Below are 12,942 nucleotides of genomic sequence, written 5' to 3'. Positions count from 1 at the left end.
TTGCATTTAGTTGCAAATTTGAAGTGACTTTAATTTATTTTGTGTAATGGTTCCCGTTGAACTATGGTCAGGAAATTAATCCAAATATTCTAGACTTATTTTGTGTAATAGTAAAACATAATTTGCATATTGAAGGGTTTAAAGTAAATCTTTTATTCGGTCCTACCAAAGGTAGAAGAATAATACATGAGAAATTTTTTTATTTGGTACGGTTACATAATCAAAAAACAAAATTATGTATTTTAGTAGCATATCTTAGCATGTATGCTCATTTTGGTAATTATACCCAGCCAAATCACTTTTTTTGCCTTGCAACTTACCAAACACCTAGAAATTATTTTTCGTTCTCACAGTACTTTTAAAAACAGTTTACCAAACACCTCAGCAGCTTCTTCTCACAACAAGTTCGGAAGTGTTTCTTCTCACAGCACAACAATCCCAAACTAAGCCATAATGTTGTTCTTTCATTACGAAATTGTCAACCTCCTTAACTGTAGTTTTATTGTTTAATTACTTTTGCACTACTAACCTTAGAGACTGCTGCTGAAGCAATAGAAACCCAATTGGGATGAGGAGGTGAAGGAGATCTACTGTTGTTTTTTTTTTTTTTTTTTTCATTACTTAAGTTAGTGTAAACTTTCGCACTTCTAACCTTAGGGAAAAAATTGTGTAGTTTTTCAGAAGCATTTTCTAGTCCATTAGAGTGCCACTCAGGACAAGGAGTGCAGGACATGTACTATATATAATCTTTTCACCAACAAAAGTACAAAACCATCCTTTGATTGTTGTTCCTTTCCTAGAAGTAACATGCCCATAAGGATTGATTTGCATTAATGTAAAGCATTGCAAGCTGGTCAGCATAATTTCTCTTCTTTCTGTCAGAAATTTAGGATTCAAACTGTGCAATTTTTTCAAGAACTCCTTGACTCCCTACGTAAGGCAGTGCTAGGAATGAATAAATGAAGTACTGTGCTTTTTCATAGTGCATCTCACAGCAGAGAGACTACCGAGGAGTGAGACCTAGCCACTGACATGCAACTCCTATGATTACTAGGTACGTAGACAGCATCATTGGATTTTAATTTTTTTTCTAACTTGTGATTCGAACTTAATCAAATGCTTCAAAATCAGGGATCCCAAGAGGGTTGCATGATTTTCAAAACTACGAGAACTTGTTGCAAGCTGAAGATGGAGAATAATTTCTGGTGAGAAACGTCATGGTAGTACTTAGGCGGTGCGGTGGCTACAGATCTATCTATAAGGCAGAAGCAGCAAGGTTGTAACCGGATGGGGGCACAATGGTTAAGCCATGGAACATATCAAAGCTAGCTAGTCCATGACAGACTATTGACAGAGTCTGCTCTATATAGAAGGGTTGAAATAGGAAAGGAGGGAACAACAGGATTACAGGAGGGGTTTCTTATTTTGAAGTTCAAAGCAAAGTTGATAAATTTTCAGTCAAAACTTTGGCACATTCAAGCTTTGCTGCTCTCATCAGTCCAAATGGTTGGTCTCATCCCTAAAAGAAAATGTCAAGGAAGGACGTACCGTTCATTTCTCGGTGTGAATTAGAGGGAACCTCTCTTCACACTTTCAGACTCTGGGTTTTGGGTTTTGGGTTTTGGTCAAATGGCGCCTGCATCTTTTATATGGTGCAGAACCATTGCAGGCTACAAGGCAGTCCACTTGTCTATACTTCTGACAAATTGAGAGTCTAGAAGTTCTGTTACAATTTGATTGATACATACATGATATCTCAATTCTGTAAAGAGTGCCAGGACAAACTGTAGAAGACTCCCCTAATACCTTCAATGCTGGTAATGGCATGTTTGTGTATGAGCCAAGAATTGCCAACTCTTTTATAGTAAGATATAAATTTTATGTGTTTTGGCATCCAGGACTCGTACACATCTGCAGGGATAAAGCCATTTTTATTTGTAATCCCCTTATCTCTCTGTGTCCTGAACTTCCTAGTGAGCGTCCATGTGATCTTACACGAGTAGGACTCTAATGAGAATTTAAATTGCTATCGATTCTTTGCGGGAGCTTGAACAAAACAAAAAGTTAGAGACCAACCCCGAGTGAAATTACACTGAAGGGTGGAAGACATAAAATCAAAAACAACAAAGCTGCTAGAGATTCTATTTCCATTGCAAAAGCGCATTAGACATGCAAGAACATAAACATGTCAGGAATATTGGATAGAGACTTGGACATGGGAATCAGGACGAGCTCCCATTATATCCAATCTAATGCATTTACTCCAATCTAATGCATTGGTCACATCAATAACAATGTGACCGGAGTGCGGCTAGGGTTGGGGGGCAAAGCTCTCATTTTTCAATTTCTATAATCAATATCTTTTCAATTGTTTTATCACCCAAATGGAGCCTTGGCTCTTCAAGTATGGGGTTAATTTTAGACTTGCACCTTTTGCTTATCATGTGTCCTATAATCAACCAAGATACGCCTTTCAAACTAGTTTCTACTTTCTAAGGCGCCTTACACCAAATACAAACAATTCTTTCATTTCTGATGCAGTACTACTCCCTATCTATACATCTTTATTCAATGTCAGCATGTACATAATCAACAAAAACAAAATTCTTTTCCAGTTCATGTAAAGCATAAGCTAACCCAGCACTCACAAGGGCAAACCCAGCCAAAATGATCCGTAGCTGCAGACCTGAAGGGATCCCGGCCGTTGAGGCGAAAACAACGGCTGCTCCAATTAGCAACTTCTTCCATGTCTGGAATGCTGTATAAGCTCCTTTACATGATGAACATTTAAGTGTGTGCTGCTCAAATCTGTCCAACATCTGCATAACAAAATAAGAAGATAGAAACCAATCAACCAAAATAAAAATTGTACATCAAAGTAGATGCAGTAGTTATTGAAACTTTTCTGTTTATGTCAGTTTTTTTAAGAAATGCTATTTTCCCGCACCTGACGTTTTGATAAGATAGTTGAGGGCAAAGGTTGCTGGTCGCTTGTACCAAACCACTCAGGTTGGCTGTTGCCGTGTCGCCTCAGCCAATTTCGAAATGCCAAGACAAAACGATCTGCTTGTGTGGGTGTAAATGTAATTGTCGTGTACTGCTTATTAACATCACCAAATTCCTCCTTTGACTTGGATAGAAAGATCTTCTCTTGACCCTGAAGGACAATCATGTCTCCATCATACACCTTATTTGAAGTCCAATGTTCATGCCATCTAGGAATCACCTGACAGTACAAGTTGAAATATGAGGGAAATCCTAGATTATGAGGGTACAATATATTCTGTTTAGGAAAAAGAAATTGACCATAGTTTGAGCACAAAACTTCAGATTATTCGATTATCCAGCAACAGAAATTATTTACAGATTTAAAACTCAAGTTGAAACATGAGGGAAATCCTAGATTATGAGGATACAAAACATTCTGTTAATAAAATCGAAATTGAACCATATTTTACGCACAAATCTTCAGATTATTTGATTATGCAGCAAAACAGAAATTATTTACAAATTTGAAACTTCTTACTCGACTATATAGAGTATGGAATGAGAAATCGGTAGAAACAGTAACAGAATAAGTAAACTTCAATATGGTTGACACATCAAATATAAGCCAATTGAAGGTCATCAAAAGTTAGGTTGAGGCATTGTATGGCATCCAATCCTCAGAATCTGGAATGTTACCAACTGGATTCTTTCTTTATGGCTATATAGACCTTCATGCAACTAACAAACATTAACTACAGAAACTAAACGTGAGGTGTTCTATGCAAAAAGTTGAGGACTTGATATCTAGTATGATCCCAAAACCCTATCTAAGTTAATAAGGATATCACCTTTTCAACATAGATACAACTTTCTTTCTTTTTCGGATCAAAATATTGGACATTTAACGAACTAATTTCAGATTTCACACCTCAGCTATCTTTCTTATTCTATAGCTTACTGCAATTTATTTCTGAACTTTTGCTTCCAAAAACCTAGTGACATATGTACACCCCTGGACATCAGAATTTTCTAGCTACTTTTGCCTTTTCAAAAGGTGCACTGCTATATACTGTAGCGGGGGAAATTACAGGACTAACATAGGAACTGCATTATCACCATGAGATGTATACTATCCTCTCGGCATAGCAAATTCTATCCAAGTTGTGATCAGTAAAAATAGTTTACTAAAATACAACACCCACCTGTGCTAGTTTACCTAATGGGAACTTGGATAGCAAATTCTATCCAAGTTGTGATCAGTAAAAATAGTTTACTAAAATACAACACCCACCTGTGCTAGTTTACCTAATGGGTGGTAATAAAGCACAGCTAGAAAATAAAATAAGCATGAAGTTCTCACCTGCCACCAAGCAGGCCCTGGCATGCTGAACTGGAAGAAGTTTCGAGCACTACAAACAATAGAGCGAGTCTTCCCTGGTGCCATTGGAACATTGAAGGAACAAATCCATATAACCCATTTTTGATCACCAACTAGTGGAAGCTTTGTATCAATCTCTATTCTGAGTAAAAGAGGACAAAAGAAAATCAAGTTTTAGTGTTTTACAAGGAAGAAAATAATTACAATAATAATAGACATAATTATATTGTAGGCTCAATAAGCTTAACAAAATATAAGTGTTATATATGCGTTTTTTTGTGTGTACTGTGTAGTACTCTCAACTCTTGTTTTGGTAAGGACTAAGCATTGTCCAATCAAGAACAACAGCTTTTATTCCATTGAAAAGTATGAAGAATGCTGTAAAGAAACCTACTCTAAGAATTTTGTTAGCTCTCGCTGAAGAATGATTCACACTCCTAGAGGCTTTGCACATCAGACACCAATGAGATGGACAAAAGCAGGATTTCTCCTCTGTCCCGTATCACAAGTATTCACCTTCCCACAGCCAAAATCCAACACACACCCGTGCCTTCGGAAGTACTTTAGCCTTCAAATTTACTGAGAAGGAGAAGGGTTGCCCATCAGATGTCTAGAGTAGGATATACAAAATAATTTGCCTGAAGACTTAAAAAACCAACCCCCTTGAAACCAGCACCACATCTCAAGCTGAGACAATAGACACAAGCATTTCCGGATTCCCTATCATTCAAATTCCTACAAAAGCCAAAATCCCAACTTCAAGGAAGAGTGGGAAATTTGTGCACACCCTGGAAATTGAAAGATTATGGTACTGACTACTGAGACAATCTATATACCCTAAATAAGGAATGACAAAAAGCTTTTTCCCTAACCACCTCTCTTCCCAGATACTTGACACTAATATTGGAATCCCCACCACCTACTCTCAGCCCATATTTACTTCTAATGACAACATAACAGAAGAATCTTCTTGAAAAATCAATAACCATTTTCCAAGTAAAGCCTCATTTATCCTCACCAAAGTCCCCACCGGCCCACCCCCAAACCCTCTTTCTTCTTCACTTAGATACCACATCCCTATCGATTAAATAATATATATTTTCCATCCTCCGCCTCCCATAAAAACCTTCATCAATCTCTTGATATGTCTAGCCACTCCACACGGGATCCAAAAAGAGAAACATAACAGATTAGCACACTGCTCAAAACTGACTGCATCAAACTTAATCACCCGCCCGTAGATAGAAAGGCTCTACTCCAACCTTCAAGCTTCTTCTCCACTTTATTCACCATAAGATCCCAAAAGCTCAGTGCCCTAGGATTACCTCCAAGTGGCAGCCCAGTCTTTCAATGGCCAACTCCTGCACATCCCAAATGAGATGCTAAGCCCTCCACCTTCATTCCTGAATACTAATAGCTGCAATGGAATACTTTGCCCTACTGCTTTTTAGTCCAGTGAATACACAAAAATATCCACTTATCATTAGAAGATTTTCCAAATACTGCTCCCCCTGGAAATAAAACAAGAAATGTACCATCAGCGAACTGAGATGCAAAATTCTAGCTACTTCTCTGCAGTCCTTCTACTGACTGCACCTCCCTGGCTATATCCACCATCCTATTTAATACCATCAGCAACCAAGGTCAATAAAGAGGGGCATAACTCACCTTTGTTTTAACTCTCTTGTGGCTCCAATGTTACCTCCTTGGCCTACCATTGATAATAACAGCCCCTCATCCATTTTCTCCAAATCTCACCAAATCCTTCTCTTGCAACACACAATCCGTAATACCATTCCCCATAGTCGTAGGCTTTTTTGAAATCAATGTTGAAGACTATCCCTTTTTTTCCGATTTGTCATACTTCCACCTTTAACATCTGTCTACCTTCATCAAAGGTTCATTCAGCATGAGAAATGGTGTTTCCCCAAAACTTTCTTCAATGAAAAACCTTGAAATAATATTGTAGAAGCTCGAAACCAAACTATTTTGCGTAGGGCCTTGTATAAAAGCTGATTATTCCTTCCTCAGTTCTACCTTCGTCTTCGGTCATTGAACCATCACCTAACTCACTTCTCAATCAAACTTAGTTTCTCTCTAACTGTCCTGTGAACAATTCTGAATTCGTAGTCTATCCAATTCATCTTTGTCTATGCAATGACATACTGCTCCCAAACCTTAGAAACATTCTCTCTAAGACAGTAATTTACTTGCTTAGGCACCATTATTTCGTTGGAGATTTCCCATAGGGTTGGGTAGTCAATCTAAAACTATGAAAACTAAGACTTCATAACCAACACCTATTGAACTTTGACAACATTGGGTGAAAGGAAATAAAGAGTTGATAACATCTAAGAACAGTCTACACATAACTTGAGCCTGAGATCTTGTATTTATACTACTTATGCAAGGCTGATGAACTTACTTATTTAAATAATAACAAGGTGCTATAAACTTGGCAGTAATCCGTGGGTTGCCCTCATTTGCACCAGAAAAGCCCCAAGGGCCACTATCTTCCAGTTTAAATGGCAAAGGCTTAGCTCTATCTCTCCTTCCTGTAACCTGCAGAGTGATTTCACCCATAAGCACCATCTTTACTAAAAAATGTGCTCAAATTGTCAAGCAACAATGCTCCTTAGTCTATCAAGTATATTCCCTAGATAGTCCATTTTCAAACAACACAGCCTGATTAGCAAGGTTCAGATCATATCATTCACATGCAAAACACCATAATCCAGTGCATATGTAATTAATCTTACAGGATATACTAAAATACATACAAATTCAAAGATTGACCTAGATAATCAGTATAAGTACATATCATTGGAACAGGCACATTTGGTTAATTTATCCTATTACAATAAGACACACCCCCCCCCCCCCCCCCCCCCCAAACACACAAAAAAAAAAAAAAAAAGACTAACCCTTGCAATTACCATCATTCATACTACTGATCTCTATATGTTTACAGAGAAAAAGAAAAGGATAAAACATCCAGATATTAGATTCAATCATGTACCTTGTGATGAGCAAAGTCAATGTGGGAAGGATCAGACACATTTTCCATGAGGGTATCATAGCCATAGAAGAGATCACGCTGGATTGTCACCGTCGAAAACTCAGGTTTGCCAAACTCATCAGGTAGCCTAAACATTAAACAAATACCAGCACATCATAATCTCATTAAAATATTCAGGGCATAATAAATCCAACTCCCCATATTAAACATTAAAAAACACTTAAACATCATAATCAACAATCCTCATTAAAATATTATCACAATTGAAAGTACAAAACAAAGTCATATATAAAGAATCAATTACATTGGAGGCTTGGAGGCATTGGCTCTTTCCCAACCATTCTCATCAGGCCAGACAAAGAGCAGGCCTTGAGACACCTGAGTAGGAAACCTAGTGGCACATGCTCTTGGAGACCTGACTGCACGAGCTTCAGGACCTTGAGGTGAAGCCTGTGGAATCTTAACACAGGATCCACACCCATCAAATGACCACCCATGGTATGAACACTGCAAGTTTCCACCTTCATCAATCCTCCCTTCCTGCAAAACCAAATAACCCCCAATTCAAATCATTCATAAACCACAGTTGTATGTTGGGTCCCATTCATAAACTGATTTTAGTATCAAAAAAGCAAACTTGGGTTATTCTGTTCCCTTATTCTTACAACTCTAAACCCTCAACCCTGAAGAATGAAGGAAGAAGCTTACAGATAATGGCGCGAGGCGGTGAGGGCATTTGTCATCTAAAGCCACCCATTCCTGTTTGTTCCTATCAAACCACAAAACTATGTCTCGACCCAGAAGCTGAAATGGGGTAGGCAATTTGGGGTCCAAATCTTCAATCAAAGAAACTGGGTACCAGTGATCTCTCCAATTGAACTTGGTTGCTGAGCTTTCATCCTCAACCTCATCCCCAAGATTGTAACTTTCCCCATCTTGTTCTGTTTTGGTGGGTCGATCTGGGTCTGTGGTCTGAGGTTGGGTTGCTACTCTTGGAGGAAAAAGACTCTTTGCTCTTCCTGAAGGTTTTCGATGTGGGTTAGCGGTGGAGATCAAGAAAGGGAGAGATGGGTTCAGTGGCTTGAGGGATTGGGATGGTGAAGATGTGAAGATTGAAGCAGAAGCAGAAGCAGAGGAAGAGAGCAAGATTGCCATAATGGGTTTGTTTCTGGGTCTTTCAATTCTGGGATGAAAAAGTTTGAGGCTTTAGAAAATGGAGGAGGAGGAGGAGTTTGCGTGCAAGCTTGAAACGTGGGGTCCTCTTGCTTCTTCGTTTGTCAGAGTTTTCTGGTGGGAACTGTGGAGCTCTCTCTGGAGCCCAACGGTCATTTCAGGAGGGAAAGTTGTGTACAACTACTACCAACTGTTTGTTGTTGGTGTCGTGGCGGGAGCTTATTGGCTGGGTTTTTTATGGTGTTGACGGTGCCGGCCGTTGGTGAAGGCACAGCCACAATTTTGAAGAAACGACGTTGCTTCTCAGACTCTGAGTCTAGACGTTACTAGAAAAAAACCAATCTCTCGTTTTCAAAAAGAAATAGCTCGGTTGTAAATAATAGACTCGCTTAACCTGATCTCGAGCTCTACATCTGCATTAAACTAATCTATTGCTATAGAGAGTTGCTCGACATTTAATGTAATCACCAGCATATCTATCGACTGCAATTTGAGACGGTTGCATCTTTTTACTAACTACAGTTTCATCAAGTAGAGATTTCTGATTAGATCATCATTAATTGGCGCAAATCTCATTGAACTTCAAAATCAATCTGAAGCACAGTTTATACTTCATAAATATACGGAAGCACGTGACAGGGTATTGTAACAAATGCCGGAATAGGATTTTACATCCAGCTAAGGAAGTAGATTATCAACCTTGTGTTCACAAAAAGAAAAATAATACACTAGTTTGAGACAAGTCAAAACTATAAATATCCATGGTCTGGATTTTATACCTATATCTTTATTCTTTACATACCCAAGTCTCAGAATGAAATCTCACTACCAGTTAATTTTACACATTCTATATAACATGAGAAGAATTTCAAACCACGAACATCTAGTGATGTGCTAGAACAAAACAGTGCTTAATGCAGGCATGTCCATTCATCTGGAGGAGAAAATTCGAGCCAGATACAACTCGGGCAAAATGCAGGGTTAATGTTTACTGACTCACAAGAGCAGATATCATACCAGATAGATCACTTCTTTGGGTAGGTCTGATGATCAGGTCCAACGTCACGCGAACCAGTGTTTATGTAAGGCCCTCGAAAAGTTGCCTGAGGTGACAGTGGCTTTGTTGGATCGATAACAGGCGTTTTTGATGACCTGAATAGCAGAAACCTCATTATTCTAATAGGGAAATCAGATTAGGTGTATTCATTGTTCATTGAGTTTAAATTATACTTACGCCATGTAAAAGGGAAATGCCAACCCCGCAGATGCGAAAACTACCAGGCCAGTAGCAACAATAGCATTCCGTGATAGTGCCATTAAGACTACCGAAGTAGAACTATATATCTGGAAGTAGACAAGAAATATCACTGTCAGGTTCTTGAATGATTCTACTTGAAACATGCGATTATGATAGTACCATGCACAATGCCATTTGGAATTACATCCTGTCTTCAATAGTGAGAACAAACATATGCAAAGTTTGAAAAATGGAAATGTATAATTGATCATAAAGCTAGGCAAGAAATGTTCAGTCCACAGTACAAAAGCTAGGCCTTGTATGGGAAAATGCTAGCTTGCTAAAGAGGAATAGCAAACTTTTGTTCTTTTAGAGTTTTAGGCACCTTCCACTAATAGAAAAAAGAAAATATAAAAAAAAATAATAAAAGAGCTGTAGACAAGACGTTCACAGCAGAAAAGAACGAGATCAAATAACACAAGCAAGACAAGAAAGCCTGGGAAACACAAAACCAGAAAACTAAGCTACAGCAGCCTTCCAGTCTTGAATAATGTAATGATAAGAACCTAAGTCTCCCCCAAAGCTCCTCGACCCCCACTCCTTTATAGTCTTCATAGATTCTTATATTCCTCTCCATCCATATAACGCAAACCATTCCCAAAACACAGTAACCCCAAAGAACTTTGGCCTTCTTCCCTTTACTGAAAGCAGAACAATGACCACATAAGAGACCAGGTAACTCTGTGAAGCAGCCCAGCTCAACCCAGCTTCCATAACCAATCTCTGCCATAACATGCCACAACAGAACAGTGCACAAAAACATGACCTGCTCTCTTTCTCCCTGACTTTAACATAGAAGAGACCAATGCGGGGAGAAACAACTCCTCGGCCTCCTTCATTGAAGTATATCAAAAGTATTCACTTCCCTCACGCGCCGCAAGCCAACCAAGGATTTTGACTTGGAGGGGAACCTTAGCTTTCCATATTGAACTTGCAGGAGGAAAGAAGGGATGAAAAGAGTTATCAAGTAGGAAATTGTAAACTGACAAAAGCTGCCAGTGCACACAAGATTGTTGGTTTAGCTTTGCTGGCTTTCACCCCTGATAGCAAACAAGATTGTGAACTGAAAGCTTTCCAGAAGCCTACTCAAAAATCCACAACAAGGGTAAAAAAATGTGAAACAGGGTTACCTTGTCTTAACCCCCTAGCAGCGACAAATTTAACTCTGGGCAGCCCATTTATTATCAGGGAAAAATTTGCTGATCAAAGAATCCATCGATCCAGTTTCTCCATCCAACGCTAAAACCTTCATTTTCCATAACACTATCCAGGAAGACCACTCAACATGATCGAAAGCTTTCTCAAAATAAATTTTCCAGAGTAAACCCCCATCACCCTTCTTCCTCGCCTCATCAACTACAGCCATCTTTCTTCCCCTGATAAAAGCTGCCTGGGCACACAAGATTGTACTCCGGCCAAAATCTCTTATTGCCTTTTTGCAATAAGACAGGTATACATTTGACTTGTCAATTTATTGATGACACAATTTTTACAGAACTGGCCCATTACCTCCATCAGCTCTCCTTTTACAACTTCCCAATTCTTTGCAGCACTGCCAAAGAAAACCCATCCGGACCTGGCAATTTATCAAAAGCAGTCCTTTTAATTTCTTTACCCTCAGAAGGCCTCTCCAACCACTTTGCTTTTCAGTAACTAATTGGATTCCATCTAATCCCCCCATCTTAGGTCTTGCTTGCTTGAATAAAGATCTGCAAAGAAACTGAAAACTTATTGCTCTATCAAACTTTCATCATCTACCACAGTACCACTGCTCATCTCCAACTTGAATTCTTTTTTGGGCCTTCTTTTGTCTTCTCCATTTACTATCTTGTCAAAATTCTGAGTTGCTATCACCTTCTATTGCCCTATCTGCTTGGCTCTTTGCCTCCCAAATTAATCTTCTCTACACGCCAATTTCTCCCATCAATGTCTCAACAGTTACCACTCCCTCTTCTTCTCCTCACTCAGACCTCCTTCCATATCAGTCTCATCCAACTCCATGATTTTGGCTTCATCCTCCCTAATATCCCCAAAATTTTCCTTGCTCTAGGCTATTATTTTCTCCTCTAGACCCTTCAGATTTCTCATAAATTTGTACCCCTCCCGGCCCGGGCATGAATTTCACCCCACCCTTTCATGAAGTCTGAGAAGTGCATAACAATTACAATAAAAAGAAAATTTCAAGCAGCCTCCAAACTCTAATTTTAATTCAAACAGTAAATCTTAGGTTTAAATTTTAGTAAACAGAAAAAGAGATAGATCTCAGCTTCTAGTAGGAACATTTCATATGATTCCCTAAGATTGATACTGTAAACCTATTAAAGTGATGACCCCTGAATGCCTTCAGTTTAGGATCGTAGTACAGTTATCAATAATCCTAACAACAATGCACCCTGTTTAGTTTACTAAACGTATATTAACAAAACACAAGAAAATCGAATTCCGAAAAGAATCTAATAACACCTCTTGGTCAACACGCCCCCAGAATCAGTCCTGCTATAATGCCAATCGCCATAGAAATAGCTAAATATGAATCAATTCAAATTCAAATTCAACTATGAACACATTGAATGAGCAATGAACTGGAGAACTATAAATTGAGAGAAAAGAAAAGTAGATAGAGATTTTCGACTACCTGAGTCAGTTTCCAAATGACGGCGATTGGTCGCCGGAGACTTGGATTTGGGTTTAGGCTGGGGGGAGTGCAAAGGCCGCAAATTTGCAACTCTAGCTCCCCGCAAGGAAGGAACTTAACAGCTGGCGTTCAAAGACGTGAAATTAATTATCAAAGACAATAGCGTTAATACATAAAATAAAATATAAATATAAAAAATAAAAAGAAATTAAATGGCTATAAGGTAAACTTCTCACTACTTTACCACGCATTGAAAAAAAAACTTTCCACTACTTCACACAGTCAAGTCTCTACACATGAATAATATTTGGATTAAGGAAAATTATTACTTTAGAGGGAGTTCTATGTTATTTCTAGTTGAATTATATTTTATGTTTTTTGGTCTGACTAGTCTAATTTGATCATGTTGTCTACTGAAGACAATCAAGATCCAGATGACAAGTATGCTATAT

The 12,942-nt window shown here is 38.6% G+C and overlaps 2 protein-coding genes across 2 annotated transcripts; both read right to left on the bottom strand.

Annotated features, from left to right (window-relative positions):
- Positions 1 to 2,317: 2,317 nt before the first annotated feature.
- LOC112164842 (pheophorbide a oxygenase, chloroplastic) lies at positions 2,318 to 8,684 on the bottom strand. Its single transcript, XM_024301165.2, has 7 exons — positions 8,094 to 8,684; positions 7,690 to 7,925; positions 7,386 to 7,512; positions 6,792 to 6,928; positions 4,349 to 4,508; positions 2,948 to 3,226; positions 2,318 to 2,819 (listed from the first exon to the last, which is right to left on the bottom strand). The coding sequence occupies exons 1-7, from the start codon at positions 8,538 to 8,540 to the stop codon at positions 2,565 to 2,567; spliced, it is 1,641 nt and encodes a 546-aa protein (XP_024156933.1). The 5' UTR covers positions 8,541 to 8,684; the 3' UTR covers positions 2,318 to 2,564.
- A 517-nt stretch (positions 8,685 to 9,201) lies between these two features.
- On the bottom strand, positions 9,202 to 12,649 carry LOC112166090. Its single transcript, XM_024302854.2, has 3 exons — positions 12,491 to 12,649; positions 9,793 to 9,902; positions 9,202 to 9,710 (listed from the first exon to the last, which is right to left on the bottom strand). Exons 2-3 carry the CDS (start codon positions 9,873 to 9,875, stop codon positions 9,584 to 9,586), a joined length of 210 nt encoding a protein of 69 aa, XP_024158622.1. The 5' UTR covers positions 9,876 to 9,902; positions 12,491 to 12,649; the 3' UTR covers positions 9,202 to 9,583.
- Positions 12,650 to 12,942: the final 293 nt, after the last annotated feature.

The sequence above is a fragment of the Rosa chinensis genome, chromosome 5 (genome assembly GCF_002994745.2).
Source record: "Rosa chinensis cultivar Old Blush chromosome 5, RchiOBHm-V2, whole genome shotgun sequence".
In the NCBI taxonomy this organism is placed as follows: domain Eukaryota; kingdom Viridiplantae; phylum Streptophyta; class Magnoliopsida; order Rosales; family Rosaceae; genus Rosa; species Rosa chinensis.
Note: the sequence above shows the minus strand (reverse complement) of the source record. Positions and strands in the feature narration are given on the sequence as shown.

Bases quoted from the DNA above. Each gene is read 5' to 3' on its own strand.
- LOC112164842 (XM_024301165.2), bottom strand. From the start codon at position 8,540: ATGGCAATCTTGCTCTCTTCCTCTGCTTCTGCTTCTGCTTCAATCTTC. The intron at 6,929-7,385 runs GTACATGATTGA...ATCACTCTGCAG, and splicing joins TTGACTTTGCTCATCACAAG to GTTACAGGAAGGAGAGATAG. The intron at 4,509-6,791 runs GTAAGTTCATCA...TCTTTTACTCAG, and splicing joins CCTTGTTATTATTTAAATAA to AATAGAGATTGATACAAAGC.
- LOC112166090 (XM_024302854.2), bottom strand. From the start codon at position 9,875: ATGGCACTATCACGGAATGCTATTGTTGCTACTGGCCTGGTAGTTTTC. The intron at 9,711-9,792 runs GTAAGTATAATT...TCTGCTATTCAG, and splicing joins GCATTTCCCTTTTACATGGC to GTCATCAAAAACGCCTGTTA.